The 24,693-nt window shown below is 30.3% G+C and overlaps 3 protein-coding genes, 1 long non-coding RNA gene and 1 other non-coding gene across 8 annotated transcripts; 2 read left to right on the top strand and 3 right to left on the bottom strand.

The window, feature by feature from the left end:
• Positions 1-1,697: 1,697 nt before the first annotated feature.
• LOC131601377 (uncharacterized) lies at positions 1,698-4,402 on the bottom strand. 2 transcript variants are annotated; one of them, XR_009283652.1, is made up of 2 exons: positions 3,503-4,402; positions 1,698-3,212 (listed from the first exon to the last, which is right to left on the bottom strand). It is a non-coding gene; the product is annotated as an uncharacterized LOC131601377 (long non-coding RNA). The 2 variants fall into 2 exon arrangements; XR_009283653.1 differs by having other exon boundaries at positions 3,544-4,402.
• An 8,421-nt stretch (positions 4,403-12,823) lies between these two features.
• LOC131606332 (uncharacterized) lies at positions 12,824-13,589 on the top strand. The gene has a single exon (XM_058878580.1). It carries the CDS (start codon positions 12,842-12,844, stop codon positions 13,448-13,450), a length of 609 nt encoding a protein of 202 aa, XP_058734563.1. The 5' UTR covers positions 12,824-12,841; the 3' UTR covers positions 13,451-13,589.
• Positions 13,590-20,764: 7,175 nt separating this feature from the next.
• Positions 20,765-21,720, top strand: LOC131601375 (heme-binding-like protein At3g10130, chloroplastic). Its single transcript, XM_058873175.1, has one exon. It carries the CDS (start codon positions 20,864-20,866, stop codon positions 21,587-21,589), a length of 726 nt encoding a protein of 241 aa, XP_058729158.1. The 5' UTR covers positions 20,765-20,863; the 3' UTR covers positions 21,590-21,720.
• Positions 21,721-22,021: 301 nt separating this feature from the next.
• On the bottom strand, positions 22,022-23,980 carry LOC131601376 (protein transport protein yos1-like). Of its 3 annotated transcripts, none has more exons than XM_058873176.1 (2): positions 23,841-23,980; positions 22,022-22,419 (listed from the first exon to the last, which is right to left on the bottom strand). In XM_058873176.1, exon 2 carries the CDS (start codon positions 22,414-22,416, stop codon positions 22,171-22,173), a length of 246 nt encoding a protein of 81 aa, XP_058729159.1. In that variant the 5' UTR covers positions 22,417-22,419; positions 23,841-23,980; the 3' UTR covers positions 22,022-22,170. The 3 variants fall into 3 exon arrangements, with proteins under 3 accessions (XP_058729159.1, XP_058729160.1, XP_058729161.1); XM_058873177.1 differs by lacking the exon at positions 23,841-23,980 and adding an exon at positions 23,734-23,812; XM_058873178.1 differs by lacking the exon at positions 23,841-23,980 and adding an exon at positions 22,885-23,662.
• Positions 23,026-23,115, bottom strand: LOC131608503 (small nucleolar RNA snoR27). Its single transcript, XR_009285759.1, has one exon. It is a non-coding gene; the product is annotated as a small nucleolar RNA snoR27 (small nucleolar RNA).
• Positions 23,981-24,693: the final 713 nt, after the last annotated feature.

The raw sequence follows: 24,693 nt of genomic DNA, 5'->3' as shown, positions 1-24,693 counted from the left end.
TGGATGCGAGTCAATGATGCACATCCACAAATACCACATAAACAATACGTCACAACATCGTCTAAATCACCATCGAACATTATCAATATAATGTCGAACTTCAACAACAACAAAATCATCATCATTCATAAGAATGCATCACTTCACTTCACAATACGTCACAATTACAACTTATCAACATTGACCATTGGGTCTACGACAACAACAACAACAAATTCCACATACTAGCACAACGACAACAAATTCATCAGGTTACCACAACAACAACGAATCCATCATGTTAACAACAAACATCAACAATTCATCTTATTACCAACAACATCAATACATTCATCATATTCCACAATTCAAGTAATCATCATAACACGTTATATTCAACTTCATAATTATTGTTATTCATCACATGGCCTCATCATCGACTCACACATATAAAATACGCACAATTAATCACATATATCATACAACATCTTTATCGACTCGTACATATCAATACGTACCATAGCAATAACAACAACCTATCATTACTATTCATAGTAAGGCATTGCATCTCAACTACATCTTCACGGCATACAAACATACTCAAAGCATTCATCATCACACCAATTAGCATATAATCATTCACACTCATCATGAATATCATATCACATATCATGCCAATAATATTATTATCAATCAACATCAATTCACATATTACATAAATACGATTCAAGTAACATGTTATCACTCACATATAAATCATACTCATTGTATTCACCAATTCAACATCTCATTATACATGTAGTAGACAATGGCCAATACATGTGTGCACATCCTCATCAATTTATTACGGTATATAATATGAATAACTTACAACGTATCATATCAACACATGTTATTCACATTTCATCCAGCCATAACACATATCCACATACATACATGTTATTAAAACAACCACATTATAATTAAGTCATCAAGTAATCATTCTCCATAAGAACATTCAAATAACATATATTCTTTCACACACATCATGAATATTACACCACATAACATGTCATCACAATGTTATTCACAAATTATCAAGTTATAATGCACATATACATTGTTATTCATAATGTATAGATAATTTCATGTGCTAAACATTCTATTTCTATCGTATAGATAATTTCATTAGCTTCCCAATGCTTCAAACGACGCATAAAACGGAGTTACGGATCAAAAGTTACATCATTTCAAAGTTTGAAGAAGTTTTACACAAACAGGTCCGCTTAGCGGCCCAAAAGCGACGATAGGCAGAAGCTTTTTACGAAACAGGCTCCGCTTAGCAGGCCTTTTTATTTTTCCATAAAGAGCAACCTCCGCTTAGCGAACCCATGTCCGCTTAGCGGGAGCGCGATTTTGCAAAAAAATGATAATAGTAACAGACCTGCATAATCACCCTTCCCTCTCCCAAAACTCATTCCAAACATCAATTAAACACATATAATTACAACATCTAACATCATTCATCCTCAATCATCATTTAAAACATATTTTCAACCATAAATCCATGAAATCTAGCATAAACCCTAACATTACAAAACTATGAAATTGAAAGATTAAATGTTGAACACCAATCACAACATCATCCATTCATCCAAACCTCTAATAATACATCCAATTTGCAGCAATCATTTATCAATTTCACATTTGTAACACGGTGAACTGACTTTTTATCGATCGAAATGTCGCGGTTAAGCATGAGTCGCCACCGACTTTTATTTTATCCAAACAAATTCAGAAAGGCTAAAAGAAACAGAAAAAAACCTTTTAAAGAAATCTAAGTTCGGGGGGTAATTTATGCAAAGGGAAGGTGTAAGGCACCCTTTGCATCCATGGTTTTCCATGGGCTCTTAATTGCTTTGCTTGCTCGTTTTCAGAAAATGTAGATGAAAGAGGAAAAAATGGACTTTAGCTCGTAAAATGAGCGTAGCCAGTTTTTGAAGAATTTTGAGAAAGAATATAGAAAATAGAGCATGGCAAGGCAATTAGGGGCAATTACCTTAAACTCGGATGATAAGTCTCTTTTTAGCCTTTCAGAATGAAAGGGTCAATCCTTGCCATAAGAGGGCAGGAAGCCTTTCGTTTGGAGGTATGAAGGGTCATCGAAGCATCCTTTGCCATAAGACTGTCCCATGCCATAGAGGGGCAGGTAGTCTAAGGCAAGGATCAGAATAAGCCATTTTTCGTTAGGCAACCAGAAGATACCTCAGCCTTTTTCCGTAGGCAACTTCCGAGGGTCGAGGTCATTTGTGTATCGAAGGCAGCATCATTCAGGGTCGTGACCTTTTTATCGAGGCAACATGGCTGAGGTATCCTCATATTCGAGGGACATGGCTTATTCTGCAAAAAAACACAAAGGCAACAGGCAACAGGCAACAAGGCAACAGAGAGGTTACCCCAAAAGCGTGCGTGTGTGCAACAATCACGTGATTATGTTCAGATATTTATCTTTTAATTAGTTATTCTAATTCAGTTTAAGCCTTGCACTCCCTAAGATTACTAACCACGCAATAATATAAAGCAATAAAGGGGGCGGGAAATTGTAACCAGCGGATCCCTTATCAGGGTTTGACACAAGTAATAATAATAAAAGGCATGAAATAAAATGAGGTTTAGGGTTACCAACAACGTAGCTTTGGCAATTGATAAACCCTGAAAAGGGAAAAGACAAGACAGAAAACATATAGTGAGTGCATTATCAAGTTCGAGGGCAAACCTCATTAACTACAAAAGAAAATAGGATAATAAATTAAAAATAGCATAGGGAGAAGGTACTTAGCTTGGCATTTGCCTGACAGGGTTGAGGGCAAGGGTTTGCCAGAAGCATCAACTCTGACCATTAGGAATGAGCAAAGAAACAAATAAGGCGTGAGTGTACAGGCAATTCATTGATATTTAATTTTATCCCTAATTTACTAAGGAAACAAAATAAAATAAAAACGATTATTTGAATTAGATACGAGATAATACTTAGCTTTTGAATTTGATTTGATATGGTTGCTAAGGCGCCTTCAGGGTTGATCCTGAAAAAGGGGAAAGGCAGAAGCAAAAGAGTGAATGTATGCATAGTTCATTAAATATAAGGGCAAACCCTAAAATCAAAGGAAACCAAATAGACTTTGAAATTTAAATGAATCGAATACTTAGCTTCGTATTTGACGTGGCGCGTAGTCGGAGCGTATTTGAGAATAACCCTGAAAAAGGCACAAAAAAGAAAAATGGTAAAGAATATTCACCATTAATCAAGAAAATAACAAGGAATATTTAACAAGTAAGCATATCAAAATTTCTAAAGGAAATTAAACATTCAACAATATATCTTTGTATTTTTGTAGAAAAAATAAATAGAGATATTTTTAAAGGTTTTAATAATAGAAAATAAAATAAAATGTAACTAATCTAAAACATGTGTGTTTTTTAGTTTGTCAATTTATTAAATAAATAAAACTAAAAACAAATGAAATAAAGGATGAGAATGAGATACAGTCAGTGAACACGTGATGGAAAACCATCTCTCTTTCGGACCTCGTATCTTCTTCGTTCCAAACTCAGCCATGGCCGATTCAACCAACCTCAAAACTCGACCTAAATCGAAAACAAAGATAAGGATCTCTTTGTTCCTTTGTATCCTATTTGAATCCAAGCACCAAATTCTCAGAATCTTAAGCAGAATCCTTTAATTTTATCATATAATACAAACCCTAAACATTGAATCTCAGATGAAATAGCCATTAAGCAAAGTTTCAAGCAATTGATATGTGGTTATTAGTCAGTGTGTCAAGATGAACATAATAGTGTAAAGAAAGTTAGAAAAACCCAAAGAAATTTCACCGACGAGTTCGAGTTCGGCATGGTGGTTGGGCGGTGCGACTTCAGAGGGGTCGCGAGTGAGTGGTTGACGCAGAGAGGGTCAGAACCGAGTGGCCATTCGGACTGAAGATTCAGCGTCGCATCGGTGTTTTCGGCTTGTTTCAATTCTCATCCTTTTTTGTTTCTGCAAACAAAACAACTTAATTATGTGTGATATTCTAGCAAATAATAAAAAGAGAAAGTTGGAATGTTTGTGATGTTAAATTGTTATGAAATATTTCTGTGTATTGCTTTAATGTGAGAAACAATGTTTATGTAAATTATTTGGAATGGAAGACGATGGACTGAGTTTGATAAAGGTCAAGATGCTGTTGTTGCTTCGGTGGCGGCAGATTCGGATTTATCTCAATTCTTCTGCTTTTGATGTTCATTGCCATTCTTTTTCCTGAAAAAGGTTGATCGTGTATAGTGGTTGTGTAGGAAAAAGTAGAGAAAATCGATGCGTGAAAATAAGGGTTAGTTGTTGGTCCTCGAAAATTGAAGAAAGTGTCACTATTTATACATGTCAAATTAGGTTAGCTACAAAAGGAATAAAATAATTTCATATCAAACCTTATTTAACAAAATTATTATCTTGAATATTTTGTTTTTTTTTTAATTTTTGCTAGAATTAGAAAAATCAAATCAAAAGGTTCAAGAGAATTGTCTTGTTGCAAAAGTTAAATAAAAAAAAAATTACCTTATTTATTTTTTATGTTATTTTTGGTTATTTATTGAATGAAAAGTGCATAAAAATAAAAAAAACATCTATTAAAAAAAACATATTTAATTAATACGAAAATTAAATTTAAATAGATAAAAAATGATTTTTTTGTGATTTTTAATATAAATGAAAATAAAATTAAACTATAGTTAGAGACAAATAAAAAGGAAAAAATATTAGAAGTGGGATTCGAACCCGGGACCTCTCGCTTTTGTACTTTTTAACCTTAAATCCTTACCAACTGTGATACGTCACTTATTCGAAATAAAATGACTTTTTGCAAATATATGAGGGCAAATTTTGGGGTATGACAACATTCATCAACATTGTAACACAATAATGGATTTCAATTATGAAACCTAATCTCTACCGTACCCATCATCATGCCAACCCTTAGAGAGTAAGAACCCCACCCTTACCTTAGCAAAAACCTCATCTTTAATGGAGTCATTCCTCTCTTCATGCCATAGCTTCCTCTCTTCTTCTCTTCTTTCTCTTCTTTCTCTTCTTTCACCAAATGAGAGTTATGTCTCTAAAACCCTAACTCTCTTACTATCCTTCTTTTCTTAATTGGGCTTAACCCACAATCCAATCTCATTGTGTTATATTTCTTCCAATTAGGCCTAATTCATAATATTCTTTTAATTACTCAATTAAGCCAATTAACACACATTAATAAATAATCACATAACATAACGAATATTATTCCAAATAATATTCTACGACTACAATTGATCCATAACGCAAATAATACCATCTCACAATTGTATTTCTCCGACAAATCCGGCCACAACTCAACTGCTCAAACCGACACATTAATCTAATTTCGCCTTTAGAATATTACCGATAAATCTCGACTTCAACTAATTCCAACGAATAAATCCTTGATTAATTTAATTAAATAATTAATTAAATTCGGGGAGTTACAATTTGGGATATCAAGATTTTGATATGAAGATGGTCTTTTTTTTGGAGATATTGCACATTCCAATTATAGTTTTTACGAGTTTAGCAAAGACCCGGTGTCTTTTATGTCGTAAGTTTAATTGGTTTGTAATATATTTCTTTGGCGGTTTTATTCCGTTTCATGTGTATCAAGGTTGGAGAACCCTTAGTTCTCCTATATATAAAATTCTTGCTTACACAAAAAAAAAAAAATTAATCAAAATATTCCAATAAATTATTTTTTTAATAAAAAGATTATTATAATCATTTTAAATGATTGTAAATGTACATATAAAATAATATTTAATTTTAAAAAATTAACTTAAGTAATTAAATATTAATAACGAAGAAATATTATTTGAAATAATTTTTATTTTAAGATACAATATTTTTTAAGAGAGTGATAATAATTTTAGTTTAAAAAAATATTTAAATTAAAATGAGTTTAAAAATATACTTGAAAATGTGTTTAATTGGATAAAATACAAAAACGTGTGTCACTTATCATTAACTTTAATTTATATGATTCAAAATATTGTTATATTAATATATGTCATTAATGAAATTTATACAATTAAAATAATATTTGCACCATTAAATATTAGAAATTTATTTTTTATTGATGTCATTTCACAAATATATGTTATCAATGTAAATAGGAATATATATATATATATATATATATATATATATATATATATATATATATATATATATATATATATATATATATATATATATATATATATATATATATATATATATATATATATATATATATATATATATATATATATATATATATATATATATATATATATATATACGGGAAAAAATGTATTACTTATTCAATTGTAACACACTACTATTATTTATAGTCAAATTCTATTGATTCAAATATTTTTGTAAATGATAACAAAACAAAAATAACATTTGTATACGAGAAAAAAATCTACTATTGATCTAAATATTTTTATATGAAAAATGGTATTTATGATTCAAAAAAATTTATTCAAAAAAGGTATACGAAAAAATACTATTATTGATCTAAATATTTTTATATACACAAATTTACAATTGATTCAGATATTTTTGTAAACGATACCTAAACATAAATAATATTTGTATATGGAAAAAATCTATTAATGATCTAAATATTTTTATATACGAAAGATGGTATTTATGATCCAAAAATGATATACGAAATTTTTTTATTTATTTAAATATTTTATATACGAAAAAATTTATTATTGATTTAATTTTTTTTTCTTTTTTAACCTTCTATTTAAAATAAATATATTATATAAACAAATACGCGTACCAAACCAGAACTTGTGCGTATGCACGAGTTTGTTACTAGTTTTATCAAAAAAATGTTGTACTAAGCATTAGTTGAAGCTAGTAGGAAAGTAAAACAATTAATTAATAGAAAATGCAAGACACTAGAGATGGAGGCCGATACAATCAAACATATTTTATATTTTCATAAAATCTATTTGAAGCTCATTTTCTATCATGTCATAATTGTATATTGTCATCGTAATTATATTAGAACAAAATTGGTTTATATTATATCTCTTAGGTTTTGATGATAATAAAATACTTTTAAAAAAATTGGGTAGACTAATGTGTGTTCAAGTGTGAAGGCACAAAGATTAATATACTGATTGAAAGTTACTTTTGAAACTGCACTGAACATTCAAAGAAAAGCTCTTAAGAGGCAGATTCAGAATATCAGACTCTAAAGAATCAACTTCTGATAAAGTCATCTTCTAATGATCAAAACATGAAGATTGAAGACTCTAATCAGGTCATCTTTTGAAGATCAAGTTAGCCTTTAAAAGTTAGAGTTTGGAGGATAAGAAGTTAAGACTCGGACCCTAAAGGACCAGAACCTGATTCCAATCAAAGCTCAAGAACTGAGGAATTCCTGACAGGCCGCTACCAGACTCTGAGGTCATTTTGTCTTGTTCTGGTCACGTGAAGACTTAGAAGAAAGTTGCAGAAGCTTAAAGATTTACAACTGATAATTCCTTATGTATCAAAGGAGTTTCAAATGAGATTGCAATAATATCAACCATATAATGAAGCTTTGCAACAGATATTGATGTTTCTCTCAAAGACTCTCTTGTGCTCGAAGTTCTCTCCAATGACTATTTCATAGAACTCTATAAAAGGAGCTGAAGATTTGGAGAAATACACAACATTGCACCTTGACATGAAAAGAGAAGTTATTTTGTCAAAACAAAGAGCACAAGCTAACATAGAAGTTCTTATCAATTGTACATTCTTAGGATTTCTTAATTCTTAGAGTTTTCTATATTGTATTTTGTTTACACCTCTGATTGCATATCAAGTGTAATTATCACTCTATCACTATCATTTATCTGCTAGATAGATTGTAGGAAGTCACTTGTTTGTGTGCTTGAGCATTTGGAAGTCTCTTGCTTGTGTGCTTGAGCATTGAAGTCTCTTGCATGTGTGGTTGAGTAATCAGAAGTATCTTGCTTGTGTGCTTGAGTATTGAAGTCTCTTACTTGTGTGTTTGGACATTGGAAGTCTCTTGCTTGTGTGCTTGAGCAACTTGTAATCAATTTTGGTTATAATGGAAATCTATTGGAAGTGCAAGGGGACTGGACAACTCCTGATTTGTAGGAGGAACCAAGATAATTACTTGGGTGATTTCTTGCTCTCTTCTTTATTTCTAATAATCATTATTCTGCTGCTATCACCATCAGACTCAAACTCAAATTATGTCCTTGTGATCAAAATCTGATAAGAGATTTAAAGAGAAAAAGAAGTAAAATTAACACAATTCAATCCCCTTCTTGTGTTTTTCTCATCTTTAGATGACATTAGAGCACGATATGTGCTTTACACATAACATTGATGCAAATATCCTGAGAGGAAAACTACATGGCTGATGTTGTATCTAAAGTAACTGGATCTCCTAGAAACAATGTTGATCAGAGTACTTCTAAAAGAAAACTATATTTCCAAACCTCCAACATTAAGTGGAAATTCTACTGAGTTTTGTATCTGGTCTTTAATTGTTGAAAAAAAGTTATACTACTGCTGATCATGTTAAGAAGATTTTTAGGAGTATTCCTGTCAAATATAGACATAAGGTGACTGCTATCAAGAAGCTAGAGACTTAAACAATATAAGTCTAGAAAGTTTAATTAGCAATCTCCAGAGTCGTGAGATTGAGCTAATTGGAGATGAACCTGTTCAGAAATCAAAGTATCTTACTTTGAAATATATTGATATTATGCCAAATCTTCTCAAGTTTGGAAATCTGAAGAAGCTACTCATGAAGGAGGTTCTGAAGAAGAATCAGAAGATGAAGAAATGACGTTGATAATAAAAATATTTTAGTGTATGGCTTATAAGAATAACAGAAGATTCTTAGAAAGAGGCAATGGCTTCAGAGGGTCAAACCTCACAATCACCAAAGATGATCAGACATGATGCTTCAAGTGAAAGAAGTTTGGTCACTTTACTGCAAAATGTCCAGAGCTGCAGCAGGACCAGCCAAAGAAAGGAAGCTTTCAGAAGAACAACTTCAAAAACAAGGTCAAGAAAAGCCTCATAGAAACATGTGATGAAGTTGACAAAGATGAAGAAGAATCTAATATGGCTCTAATTGGCTTCAACATCTTTAGACACGGAATCTGGCTCATATTCTAAAGAAGAAGGTGAGGTATTTTCTCAACTATCTGATTCACATTTAATTTTCTTTATTCACGACCTTATAAGTCGTTGACAAGATAAATCCAGACATTTAAAAAGTTTAAAAAAGAAGTAAGATCTCATAAAAGTTGAATTTAGAATCTTCCAAGAAGAAGATTGACAAATTAGAAAAGAGAGTATAAATAAAGAGAGCATATTCTACTCTCCTAACTATATGGATGACAGGATATATATATATATATATATATATATATATATATATATATATATATATATATATATATATATATATATATATATATATATATATATATATATATATATATATATATATATATATATATATATCATATGAGAATGACATATTTATATGAGAATGTGAGAATGAATCTGAACCATTGGATTTTAAAATAAATGGTGGAGATTATGAGTGAATCTTTTATTCTCTCTCCTACTTCATTTATTTCAAAATGTAGGAGAGAGAAAAAAAAGATTCACTTATAATCTCCACCATTTATTTTAAAATCCAATGGTTCAGATTCATTCTCACATTCTCATATAAATATGGCATTCTCATATGATATGCCCTATATATATATATATATATATATATATATATATATATATATATATATATATATATATATATATATATATATATATATATATATATATATATAGGGACGTATCAAATGAGAACTTTGCCTATAATAAGAACTGAGAACTTTTAATAATAATCATTAGATTTGAATTATTGGCTCAGATTTACCTCATATTTTAAATACATATTACATAAATATCTTGTTCACTTAAACATTAATTAAATATTTTAAAATATGAGGTAAATCTGAGCCATTAATTCAAATCTAATGGTTATTATTAAAAGTTCTAAGTTCTCATTTGATACATCCCATATATATATATATATATATATATATATATATATATATATATATATATATATATATATATATATATATATATATATATATATATATAATGGCGGAGCCAGAAAAATTATGAAACCTGAGCAAAAATTTAAAGACCGAAAATTTACATTGTATATAATATATAAATAGTCATCAATCAAAATAAAATAGACTATTCATTTTGTCAACAAAAGTATAATTTCAAATAAAAGAAATGAAACATAACATTACAATAGGAAATTTAAAATTTTCCATTTTTTCTATTAAATCCGCTGTTTGAGATGGTCCGCGTCCATCTTCATCAACCACACTAAACACCTTTAACACGGATGATCATATTTAGTACGCTATTGTCTATCAGTATTCAATACAGTTTGATCCAAAAAAGGGGCAACATAACATAATCACGTAACTAACCCACAAGAAGGCAAGCTTGAGAGCATAAAATGGACACTCTACAACCAAGCAGAGCAGCCTCAAATACTAGAGGTAAAGTGTGATCAAGATGTTCCTTTAGCTTACTTTCACCAATTGAATGGCCTTGAAACATCAATCATATTAAGCACATGTGTCATGTCACACACAATTTTCTAGTAAAAAAAGTATTTTCATAAACAAAATACTTAGACACAAATATCAACCATGACCCTATAATTGTTTAACTAATTTGAACGTTGAAGAAGTTAAAATTATGCACCAACTCTAAAGATTACACAAATCATACAAATGCTTGATATAATTTCCGGTTCTTTCAAAATCAAGGAAAAACTATACTTTACTCTTCCTGTACCAAATTATACTGTAAAAATCAAAGTAGCACCATGCTTCAAAAGCCATGTTAAGTCATTTACAAGAAAACCCTATTAATGAAGAAACGTAGCTATTTTTGGTACTATGGCACAAAAATAGTTTAACGATGATAGCTTCTAGTAGTCTATGTATTGGACTTATAGCATCCTCTGAAACCCAGACATCAGAAAACTAAATATTTGCAAACCATCTCTATAAAACAATATGCAGTAGACTAAAAAAGTTACATTTGGAAATGGATTTCTAACAATAATTGAATATGTGAACTATATTATCATCAATATTAAATACAATTTAATCAAAAAAAGTGCAACAAAACAGAATCGCCCGACCCACCAAAATCTATCTTTTTCAATGTTAGACATTATACTTTCAAAAGCCATAACAAGTCATTTACGAGAAAAAACTATCAATGAAGAAACATAGCTATTTTTGGTACTCTAGCATAAAGATAGTTTAGGGATGATAGTTTCTAGCAATCTAAGTTTCTCATACCAAGACTGAGCAGAAAATTTTCTTGATTGAAAACCATCTCAATAAAACAACATGCAGCAAACTATAAGGTTGTGTTTGGAGTTTGGAGGGGAAAGGAGAGGATGGCTCTGAAAAAAGAGAAGGATTGAGTGAAAAAAAGAGAAGAATTTTGATTTGAAGGGTTTACTTTTATTCATAACACTAAAAAACCTCTAATTTGGGGGAACTCAAAATTTGTATTGAACGAGGGTTTTGGAGGGTTTTGAGGGGCTTACATAAATTTTAACAAATATCTTTTATGTTGTTATAGTATTCTAAAAATTTAAAATATAGTAATAATAAACACTTTTATATCATTTTATACAAAATCATTTTTTCAAAAAATGTCAAATATTCTTCTACATTTTTTTAAAAATTCATTTCCGAAAGTCTTCCCCTCCCCTCCGAACTCCCAAACATAACCTAAAAATTATGGATGATTGTTGAGTGTGGCAGAGTCGTCACAAAAAAAAAGCCCCGTAATTCAGCACATTAATTCGGATGATTGTCGAGCAAGTGAAACAATCAATAACAACAATTCAGCATCATAATTCATAAGAAACAAAAGCGAAAAAGGAAAAGAAACTTGGTTAAGGCAATTTATTGAACACTTAGTGTGCAGGTTGTAAAACGGTGGTAACGACAACAATTCGATACCGATTCATAAACCACAACCTACAACAACAATAATTCAACATCATGAAGTGAAAAAATTGAAGCAAAAACAGACGAGAAATTAGTTAAAGCATTATATCGAACACCTTGGCGATTCGTGGAGGGACTGGCGAGCTATATGGTGTGATAAAAGTGAGGAATATTTATGTGAAAGTGAAGGAGATTAAATGAAAAGTTGATGGTTGTTTAAGTGGTTGGAAGTGGTATCGGGGCTTGAGGTTACATGACGAAGAGTCTGGGCAGGTGCCCAACCTCGTCGGGACTTAGCTCCGCCGATTATTACTTACATAATTATTTATTATTTTTAACCATTAAATTAAAAAAAATTAATAACCAATATGTGAATTAAGGTTATAATACACATAAAGAATAGTAAACATGCAAATACGAGCAAACCCAAAAGATGCAGTCGTGGAGAAATGGAATCCATGAATACATGGCAAGCCCACATAATAACAACCATTCATTCCAAGCAAAGTCTCAATTGCTAACTATTCTTTTCAAACAAAAACTAAGAGACATTTCAACTGTCATAGAATTGTCAATATTTAACTCAGCGTATCAATTCCTTTACATATCTTTAACTCTTTATTATACATTATAAATATGATTAAAATTCACTTCTACAATCCATCAAAATCTCTATCCTCTATCTTAATTACTTTTTTCATTCTCAACCTTTGATATGGGTTTAGTATTGGGAAGAATAGGAGTTGAAACACCAAAATATGAAGTTATCAAAACCGCACAAAACTATGTTGTCAGAAAGTATGCACCTTCTGTGGTAGCCGAAATAACCTACGATCCATCCGTGTTCAAAGGAGACAAAGATGGTGGCTTTAAGGTTTTAGTTGACTACATAGGAATCTTCGGCAAACCCCAAAACACCAAAACCGAAAAAATATCCATGACTTCACCAGTTATCACAAAAGAAAACACAAGTGTTTCCTCAGAAAAGATTGCTATGACAGCACCAGTTGTGACAAATGAGAAGAACAAGATGGTGACTATGCAGTTTACTTTGCCGGTTAGTTATGGAAAAGTAGAGGATGCACCAAAGCCTATTGATGAGAGGGTTGTAATAAGAGAAGAAGGTGAGAAGAAGTATGGGGTGGTGAAGTTTGGAGGAGTGGCTAGTGATGAAGTGGTGAAGGAGAAGGTGGAGAAGTTGAATTTGAGTTTGGAGAAAGATGGTTTTAAGGTTGTTGGTGATTTTGTGTTGGGTAGGTATAATCCACCAAGGATAACAATACCAATATTTAGGACCAATGAGGTTATGATCCCTGTCGAATGAATCTATCTATTTTTATTTATTGATTATCTACTATGTATCAATTTATAAGTTTATAAATAAAATAAAAAATGGAGATAAAAATTTACTTTAATAGTTTTTATTTTAGATATTCATGTGTTATTAATATGCTTTATTTTATTTTGTTACCCATTTTAATGTAAATAATAATTTTGTTATTTTTAATATTATAATTTATTTTTTCTATAATACTTTTAATTATTTAATTTTTTATTATATTTGTTTTTATCTCTAGAATAAGTAACTAAGGGTATAATAAACAAATTTATAATTCAAGTTGTAATAAACTTAAAAAAGAAATAAGAAATAAATACAACTTTTTTGGTACAAACTATAAATAATAAAGAGTTAAAAAGACACAAATTACTATTTTATATATTTTTTAAAAAGATTTAAACCTAACCTTTAAAAAGATTCTCCTGACTAAGTTCAGCGTCAATCATCACTTAACCAACTAATTATAAAACTCTTAGAATATCCACGTTTATCACATTCATTTAATTATTTAAATAACTCAACTAAATTTTTAAATATCTAATACAACTGTACCAAACACTCTTAAAATTATTTTACTAGACTGCACCATATATTACATTAATATATAAAAATGTGTGATTGAAACAAAAATAATTTAAAACACTTTAAGAAAAGAAAACATATATTTAAAATAAATCAAAATAAATTTAAAATAAATTAAATAATATAATACATGGCACAAATAATTTATAAGAAAATACATAAAAAAAATTAAATATCATAAACTTGCAAATAAATTACTAACATAGAATTCTTGAAAAATTGTAGGTTTAACACACTTTTTAATTGTGATTATTCTTATTTTTAAAATATTCACATATATGTTCAATAAAGTCTTGTTGAAAGTATAGATAAATTTACTTATCAAAATCATCAAATCTTCTGTGTAAGAGTTCTTGAAAATTAATATTAGAATTATTTGATAGTGGCCATTATAATAAGAATAATCAAAATGGTAATCATATGTGGCACATACATATGGACTTATAATATGCTTTTATAATAATAAAAATATATATATTAGGCTCAAAGGAGCTAGCAAAAGATCATATAATAAAATGGTGGCTAGAAAATTAAGGCTCAACATATTAAGAAAAATTGCTTTAGTGTGTATAAAATATGACAATTAATTATAAAGAAAAATGTAAGTTTTTTTTAAAAAAATAGATGCACTCATATACAAGGAAAATATGTAAAACAACTTATTAATTGTCATATTTTGAAATATTTCAAAATATTTCAAAATTAAATATTTTGAAATATTTTTCTTAAATGTTCACCAACTTGGATATATGGAAGTTTGGCAAATAATTAGATGAAGTTCATTCATTTATTTTATCCTTTAATTTGTCTTCTTGAATTTTCATATCAATATGTTGTTGGCTAATGGATTTTAAACACAAGAGAGGGAGGGGTCAATTGAGTTGATCAAAAATCAAATCCAATATACAAAAATCTTGTTCTTTAAAGCAATTATTTTAATTTTGATGATCACACAACGATAAGGAAGCGGAAATAATGAAAGAAGATTGAGATAACGAGAGATACACAAAACAAATAATATAAACAACAGAAAATAAAGAAATAGAGAAAGTGCACAAGATATCTATATAGTTTTGACTTAATTATTTTGCCTATGTTTGTCTCTAAGAGATTTCTCTTGTGAGTTTTACTAAACACACTTAGCTTTTTACAGGATTTTCTCACGAATCTTCAACAATAGAAAAAATAGAAATTTTACAATGACTAAGCTCAATAAATTATAGACAAAAATTTTGGAAATATTTATCCGGAAAATTATCGTCTCCACAGAGACTAGTGCATTCAACTGTTGTTCAACAGTTTCCAAAATTATGAGTTTGGATTGAATTGTTTAAAGCATAAAAACAGAAAAGTAAATATCAACACAAAAAGAATTTGTTCTTTAGAGAGAAGAGACTTATCAGGCTTGCATATAATCTACTTCTCACAAGCTTAAACTTATCGACCAGTTATACTCAACCTACAATACTTATCAATATCATCCGACATCGCTCACACCGTAAATCATTTCTAACCCAAAGTAGAGAGGACTACTATATCATCTCGGCGACGATCTCTCAACCAACGTCAACAACACAACAGACATTCATATCAATCGTATCGATAATCTCTCAACCGACACAACCAACACGGAAGCATTAAGCTTCGACGCCCGGCGAAGCCTTTATTCCTGGCCACACAGCCTATGCAACGTCAATGAGCTGGCAAAATATATTCATTTGCCCGACAAATCCTTATACTCTCTCCTGGCGACACAGAAGCGAGTTAAGGCGGAAGCCAAACCAAACTTTCTTCTTCATGTTCGCCCGACGAATGAGAGATTCGCCTGGCGAGTCACACCAGAAGCCACAGCTTGGCCCGGCGAAAGCAGCTTCGCCCGGCGAACCACACCATTCTGCAACTTCTTATTTTCTTCAAAGCTTTGTCTTTCTTCTTTTCCTTATTTCTTTATTGAACCCAAAATGCATCCTTGGAGCTTTATTCCTCAATGATACATACATGCTCAAATACCTACAAAATGAGTGGAAAACTATTAGTCGGTACATAAATGAATTAAAAACCCGATTAAACACAAAACATGTGTATTTATGTAATATACACTAAAATACGTACAAATTGAGGAAAAAGAGTACATAAGTGCACCAAAACTATAAACCAAAATAACTACAAAAATGCACTTATCAGACTTCAAAAAAGTTTGAAGGTTGTATTCCATGCTTTAGTAATTCTTTGATTTTTCAAAACTGATGATCTATGTCTTCATCACTTTCATTTTGGCAATTTTCATCTTCTAACTCGATGTCTTTGACATCTCTAGCTTTAATGTGATTCCTTTATTTTTCTTGTCGCCTTCTTTGCTTTTAGCAAGACGACTTAATCCAATATCGTGTTCCTCCAATTTACCAATCAGAGTAGTCAAATTCATAGAAGATAATTTTTTAGATTCATAAATCGCAATGACTTTAATTTTTTAGTTGTTGTTTAAGGATCTAAGGACTTTATTAATTAAATACTAATTTTGAAACTTTTTACCCAGGGTTCTTAAATGTTTAACAATATGAATAAACCATTTTTCGGGATGTGTTGATGTGCATAAGGTATATCCTTATGCACGGTGCATAAATACTCAAATATTGTTTATATTACTCAAAGTAGTATATTTATTACTCAAAATAATATATAGATTACTCAAAATAGTATAAATATTACTCATAACAATGAATATATTACTCAAAATAATTAAGATTCGATATTACTTAGAATGGTGTAAATATTATTCAGAATAGTGTACTCATTACTCACAATTAATAATTACTCATAATTAATAGATGTGTACAAATAATGCATATATTATTCATGGATTATGATATTATTACTCGTTTTTAACTAAAATGTTACTCGGAACAATTTAAATATTACTCGTACGAGACTTATGTACCGTGCATAAGGATATACCTTATGCACATCAATCTGACCTCCATTTTTCCCATGTCCTGAACATTTTTCTTCAAGCTTCATCCTAAACAGTTTATAGCCAGAGATTAATATTTTTATTCTAGCCCTTTTTACCTTGATGGTTCCTTCATATATAACTTGAAAGGGAATTTCTTTAGTAGTATGACAATGTGAAACACGGAGAAAAAAATTATCCATACCTAAAACAATAGTGATAATAGTTTTAGATTTCAAATTTTACTTCACTTTTCTTTGTCCCCTTTGGTCCATAGATTTGTTAATTTGATTTTCACTACATCATTGATTCAATGAGTGGAAAAAATAACAATTTTTAAAAGAAAACCCAAATACCATAATCCATCATTCTGATAAAAAAATCATTTTCTCTTTCCAATAAACATACTCTTAGCCATTAAAATATAAAGGTTTGTTTAGTGGATCTTTTGAAGTGATCCTACCTCTTGAGATTATTGGTTTTTAAATAAGAGTTAGACACCAATGTCACTTGTAAACCAACTAACTTTAAACACCAAAAACAGAGAGGTGAATTGTGATATAAAAATATTTGTAGCATTCAAAATTAAAAAAAAAAAAAATTGATTTTAGGATGATGGGCCTGAGAAGAAGAGATGTACAAGAAAAGAAATACATAAAAATAAATATATAAGAGACAAGGGACACCTAATTTTATCTTGGTTTGGCACAAAACCAAGCAGTTGTGGCTAGTCCCCAAGGAGTAACCGATGAGATGTACATTATCGTAGAGCTCTTACAACATGATCAATCCACAATTTTCTTACACCAAATTTTATCTCAAGTTCAACTCATAGCCTTTATATAAAAATATCAGAGTACAAATATCAACTCTCTCTCTTGATTACAGTTACAGATCAACAACGGTCTACACAAGATAATTCTACATAACTATTGTCTCAACACTCAAAATAGTATTTAAGCGAATATGAAAGCTTAAAATAGCAACAAAGTGAGTAGAAGACAAGTTATTTCAGATTTCTTGTCTATTTTCGATTGATCTCAAATCCTCTTTTTATAGCAAAAAACTTAGGTCAGATCTGCATCATAATCGATTAGGTTGCGGCCATAATCGATTATGACCTAAAAATAAAAAAGATTTCCCTGGATTTGTTCCATGATCAATTAGAAGGCTTCCTTAATTGATTAGACATTAGTTTTAATAGGCTTAACCCAACTTAAGAAGTTTTAGAAGAAGATTTGAAAACTAATTTTTGAGAGAGAGAGAGTGTGTGTGCGCATGCGTGTGTGTTATACTGTTTCAGTACTTTGAGAGTATACTATTAATTTTACATTGGACCATATAAGAGAATAAATAAATATGGTAGGGATCACGTGCAAGCTTTTGGCAATTGCGTTCATTTCTTGGTGAAGTTCTTTGCCTATTGATTCTTTTGTAGATATTACCTAAAACCTATCATATTTTTGGTTTGTTTGTTTCAATCCCTTCACTTTATGGTGTTTATGATAGATCTTATTTCTTTCCTTTATCATCACCAAAACCTATTATACTTGTTATGCACATAAAGCCACAATATGCTTCAAATTGTTGGTTGGTGGTTATGTGTCTTGCCTCCAATCTCTGATTATTTCCAAATCTATTGAGATATGCACTTTCTAATGGTTTTGTTATGTTTCACGACCTCTTTGCCGCCATGCTTCTTATATAGATCTCGTTTGAATTTCTTAGTTATGGCTCGATGCAATCTATGATTGTTTGGTTTGGGATAGTTGTTTTTGTTTGTTCTGTATCTCGTACGTGTTTGTTGGTATGTGAATCTATTTGTGTTTTCAGTTGGTTCATTCGTTGTTATTTAAGATTGTAAAAGCTCACACAATTTTTTTTTAGCTATCTGGTTTCGCGCCCATACGCAAGTTCGCTAAACAATGCTTATGATGTGTGTGCATTTGCTTCGGTTTCTTATAGACCAATTTTGATGTATTTGGATTGTTTGTAATTCCTTTTGAACAGTTTATTTTATTACATTTTGACGTGGTTTGCTTGGATCGGGTATATACTCCTTAACATTTTTTTCTCTTTTATTTTTATGAGTTTAATTGGTATGCATTATTAATGTAAAAATTCCACACTGTCAATTCATCGTAACCACTCAACTATATTACTTTAAAGAAAATTCAAATATTTCATAGTTGTAAACTTTAAAGAAAATTCAAAGAAAAGTGAAATATTTCATAGTTGTAATTAACTGATGGTTAAAATTGATTTACACTGTCGGTATATTTTAATTAAATTTTATTTATTATTTGAATCTACTTAAAGTGTTGTATAGAGTTTTCCTGCTACACCTTAATGTCTTAAACGAATTGTGACAGATGAATTTTAAATTAAATTATAAAATTACTTTTGTGAAAAGTTACATATAATTTTTTGAAATAATTTTTTAAATTGAATAAATAAATAAATAAAAAACACTAAAAAGTAATAACATATATTTAGATAATTTTATAAAATTCATTTACAGTATTACCAATTTCGGTTTTTTTATATCATGATAAATAATTAATTCTATATATGTTCGATACATCATATACAAAATTATCTATATTATATGTAAATGACAAAATTACTATTGTAGAAGAATTATTTTTAATTTAAAAATTAACATTTATATTTTGGAATTTTTAATAATAATTATATTTTTAAATATTTTAGTTGCAATAAACCAATTTTTTATTTATACCATATTAAGTTTCAATTTATATATTTTAAATTATATTTTATAAAAATAAATCTAATCTTTTGATCATATTTTATTAGTTTTTAATACAGTTTAAATTTGGATAAGAATTACAACTAATGAGATAAATATAATTAATTTTATAATTAATTTTTTATGTCATTTGGTAACATTAAATTTACACAATATATAAAATAATATTTATATCTTGTGATTTATTCTACTTAGGTATGACAATGGATACCGGTGACCGTGAATACGGATACTAGTCTCCGCTATTCGCTCGATTTAATAAATATAATATTTGTACCCGCTCCTACCCGTCTGAATATCCGCCAAACGGGTATTCTCGAATTTTAAAATATCCACATATATTAAACAGATATCCATGATACTATTATTTACATATTTTTTGAAAAAATTAATATAATTAATTAAATATTTTATTGACAAAAAATATTTTCAATTTAACCCATAATAATAATAATAATCACATTCATTTTATTTCTTTTTTTATCAATTAAATAAATTTAACAAAATAATAATTACATATTCAACTAAATAATTCAAATAATATATAATAATAATAATAATTTTATATGAAATAAATTAATATTTAAATAATTTTACTAATCATTAATGGATACGTATACCGCTGGCGGATATGAGTATCATCAAATTCATATCCGTACTCATACGAAAACAGTAACTAAATATCCGTTTAGTTTACCCATGAATATCCATTAAATCATTCCACCCGTATTTTGACCGATTTTATCCGTGGATATCTATTAATTTTTTTTTTTTTTTTTCATTTCTAATCCCAAATAAGGAATATTTAAACTCAATGACACATTATCATTCTGTCCACAAACATCATTGGAAATGTGGCAGAATAACATCCATTCGTTCTAGGACCAAAATCTAGAATCTCAATTTCTAAATGCTAACCGCCTAACCCCTTCTCAAAGAAAACTCATACACAACTCACCTCATAGAATTTTCGTGATAGCAAATCCTTATGTAACTGTAAAGATTAACTTTGCGAGTCTCTGAAAAAAAATAGCCCTTCAAGATGATTAACCTCAACGATTGATTTGAGATCGAACGGTCAAGATCAATAAATGCGATGACGCAGTTACTGCACCGAATCCAAACCTCTTATCCATTATTATATAAAGGGTTCACAGCCACACCAACAAGTCATCAAAATCTCCTACCTACATCATTCAGCTCTCATCTTATTCATTCTCAATCCTTGATGGGTATGGTATTTGGAAAAATTGGTGTTGAGACACCAAAATATGAAGTAATCAAAACCACACCAGACTATGAGATCAGAAAATACGCACCTTCTGTTGCAGCTGAAGTCACCTATGATCCATCACAGTTCAAAGGCAACAAAGATGGTGGCTTCATGATTCTAGCAAACTACATAGGAGCATTAGGGAACCCTCAGAACACAAAACCCGAGAAAATCGCCATGACTGCACCTGTTATTACAAAGGATTCTGCAGAGAAGATAGCCATGACAGCACCAGTGGTGACAAATGAGAGGAACAAGATGGTGACCATGCAGTTTATTTTGCCAGCTAGTTATGGAAAAGTAGAGGATGCTCCTAAGCCTATTGATGAGAGGGTTGTGATCAGAGAGGAAGGAGAGAGGAAATATGGAGTGGTGAAGTTTGGAGGTGTGGCAAGTGATGAAGTGGTGAAGGAGAAGGTGGAGAAGCTGAAGTTGAGTTTGGAGAAAGATGGTTTTAAGGTTGTTGGGGAGTTCTTGTTGGGGAGGTATAATCCACCTTGGACTATTCCAATGTTTAGGACTAATGAGGTTATGATCCCTGTTGAATGAAACATCATAGATGTAATCATAACATAGGTTTCTGTTTTTTCTGTTGTATTCTGTTACTTCTGTAATGTTGTTTATGTCGAGAACTTTGAGTATTTTGTAGTGATGATATGAAGACTGTTTTCTTAGTTCAATTTTCATACAATAAAATGGCAAATGAATGTTCAATTTTCATAACTCAATCTGCAGAGGTTTTTGATGTATGCAATATGATCACAATTTTTCGCAATATCAACAACGATTGTGATGTGACTGCAGTTTAGTTTATAACAAATGTGAAATACGCCCTCTAGTGGCTTTACCAGGACTAACCAGTAAACGGCTTACAGTTTGAAGCGGACAATAGTGCTACAGTAAAAAATCTCAATATCGTATTCGTTAAGAAGAAAAACAAAAATTGTGTTTTCGCTATGGTCTTTACTTTGAGTATGATGGTGAAGATAATTTCAATACAGATACAATACAACCCCGAACTGATAAATTCTGATAATTATACATACCTCAGTAGAGTTTTCACAGCGTTGTAAACTGTAGCCGAGTCGGAGCATAAAACATAAAATTTACATGTTCACTCGCTATCCAAGTTATCCGGCGATCAGTTTCTTAGTGATAACGAGAATATTGAAAAAAATAAGAGGAAGTCTCATATATTGACAAACGTGAATGAGTCCTATGACTTGTCCTTTAAGAGTATTCCTTTGAGGTCCTGTCATTTCTGCCAATGTCCATCCTCTTCGGGCAAGGAACCGGTCCTCGTTTAAAATTGCCAATGCATTTGCAAAGAGAAGAAACCCTTCTAGCCAAGTCCATAACACAAGCCAGAACCCCATCTTCTGCAAGAAACAAAAAGGGTGTTGTGGATGTTAGTACTCAAACAAAAACTATTAGTGATGATAATTGTATGAGAAGGAGGAAAAGCAAAAGCCTCTTTGAACTTAGAAGGAGAGTTATATCGATGCAACATTCAGTGTTGTCAAACGTGGATCGCATAAAATATCATTTTGTTCAAATTCTACTGCACTTTTATGCTATAATACTTCTATAGCCATTATGTTGTGTAACATTTTACACAAAATTATAAGTTTTTTTTCAACACTACTGTCGAAAAGTTGTAATACTAAACATGATCCTTCCCTCAATAACTTTACATGCTCTCCTCAAAATGAAAGGCATTTCAACTTTTGCTTATCATCACAGCTAGATGAAAACGCGAACTTAAACTAGTAATAAGTAACATTCTACTTTTCGAGACAGAATTAACAGCAGAAATTTTAAAATCACAATAAAATATATCCCACTTTTTAGAAAAATAAAGCACATGAATTCTTAGCCACAATGACGCAACATACTCCATTTCCATGAAACAAAACCACCTTAAACAAGTTGCATGACACTTCTGATTAGGAATAACATCTAGCAAAATAAGAAGAAAGGTAATAAGGGGGTCTCAGTAAGTTCAGATTAACTTCAATCTTAGTAAAAAGCTGCAGATTTATATCGAAGTTTCTCAATAAAATCACTGATCCTAAATCCAACTATACAAGCAAAAAAAAAAATATCATTTCACATGACAGTGTTGTCAACCACAGATTGCAGAAAGTAGCAATTCATTCAAATCTTGCTGCACATCAAAGCTATAGAACCACTAAAACCTATTTAACAATACTCTGTACTCAACAGTATATCTTCGAACAATAGCGGTTTGTTCCAATTCCACTACGGTATAGCGAATTAGCACTATATCCACCTCTAATACTAACAAATTCCTTCTACCCCTAACAAATTAACCACTAGCCACTACTATTTACCTATCAATTTTTCATTGTAACAATGAATAACAGTCTACAAAATTTCAACTTGTAGAATCATGCAAGACAGATCAAAGAACAAACATCTCAAACCAATCAATCCATTAAATGAAAAATTTTAACTTCAAACACACACCAATACAGTTAGTTTTTTCCCAACAAGTCTTCAAAAAACAGTGAATTACAACATTCTAAGATTACTTCAAACAAGAACACCAATATAAAACAAACCAAAATCACATGCACAAAAAACATTGCAATTTTACACAGAATACATGGAAAAAAATGACAAAAGAATGAGTCAACGAGTTGCAAACTTGATATGCTACTTTACATTACATTGAATTTCTTGCGAATTTCTCTAAGTTAATCAAATGAAGAAGTTATAAATAATTGATTGAATAAAAATAATGAATAATTGGAGAAAAAAAGTGATGAGTTTTTACCTGTTAGAAAAAAAGGAGCAACCTAGGAGGTTTTGAATGTGAAAGTGAAATTAAGAAACCCGCTCTTATAAGGAAGGAATTTCCGAAGGATGATATCTAACGGCTCAAAATGCGCTTGCCAACGCATCTGCGTGAGTATAGCCGTTGGATTGAAGTCTACCAGGACACTGATGAAGCATAACTTAGTTTTTTTTTTGTAAATATGGATTCAGTCAGGCATATATGAATGATATGTATCACATTAATTTTTTTTTTATTTTAGTTCATGAAAGTTACTAGATTTTTATTGGTATTCATTCTTTTCTTTTTTTATATGCAGCTAATGTTTTCTATGTATAAAAGCATAATAATTTATGACATTGTTTTGCAATCTAAATTATTTTTTATATGACTTTTTCCTTTTTCCTATTATAACATAAATAAAAAATGTCCATAATTTTTTAAACAGATTGTTTGTATGTCTTTTTCTGTTCAGAATTAGAAATGATTAGTGAAATTGTGAGGTAATATTTGTTGCAGCAGACTTGTGTTTCCAATGCGGTGGAAAGGGGATTGGCTTGCAATGCATTTCAACGCTCAAGTCAGTGAGAAAATAAGGAATAATGTGAGAGGGAGAGTGAATTTGAATTACATGTGAATGACGTGTTTTCTCTCTTATATAGTGGGAGTGGTTTAAACTGTTTGCGAGAAGTTTGGCGTCTTGTATGAACAACCGTCTAATTGATTTGAAGAGTAGGTGATTTCTCTACTTTATGCGAGAATGGGGAACACTTGTTCTTCGAGTTTGCTTCCTTCATATTTCCTATGAGCCTCTCGTCTTGACCTTATTAGTAGCAGCCTAAAACATATTTTC

Source organism: Vicia villosa, linkage group LG5 (assembly GCF_029867415.1).
Source record: "Vicia villosa cultivar HV-30 ecotype Madison, WI linkage group LG5, Vvil1.0, whole genome shotgun sequence".
NCBI lineage: Eukaryota > Viridiplantae > Streptophyta > Magnoliopsida > Fabales > Fabaceae > Vicia > Vicia villosa.
The sequence above is the reverse complement of the archived record's forward strand: the minus strand, read 5'-3'. Positions and strand labels throughout refer to the sequence as shown.

Excerpts from the sequence above, each read along its gene's own strand:
- LOC131606332 (XM_058878580.1), top strand. The coding sequence starts at position 12,842 with ATGGGTTTAGTATTGGGAAGAATAGGAGTTGAAACACCAAAATATGAA.
- LOC131601375 (XM_058873175.1), top strand. The coding sequence starts at position 20,864 with ATGACGCAGTTACTGCACCGAATCCAAACCTCTTATCCATTATTATAT.
- LOC131601376 (XM_058873176.1), bottom strand. The coding sequence starts at position 22,416 with ATGGGGTTCTGGCTTGTGTTATGGACTTGGCTAGAAGGGTTTCTTCTC.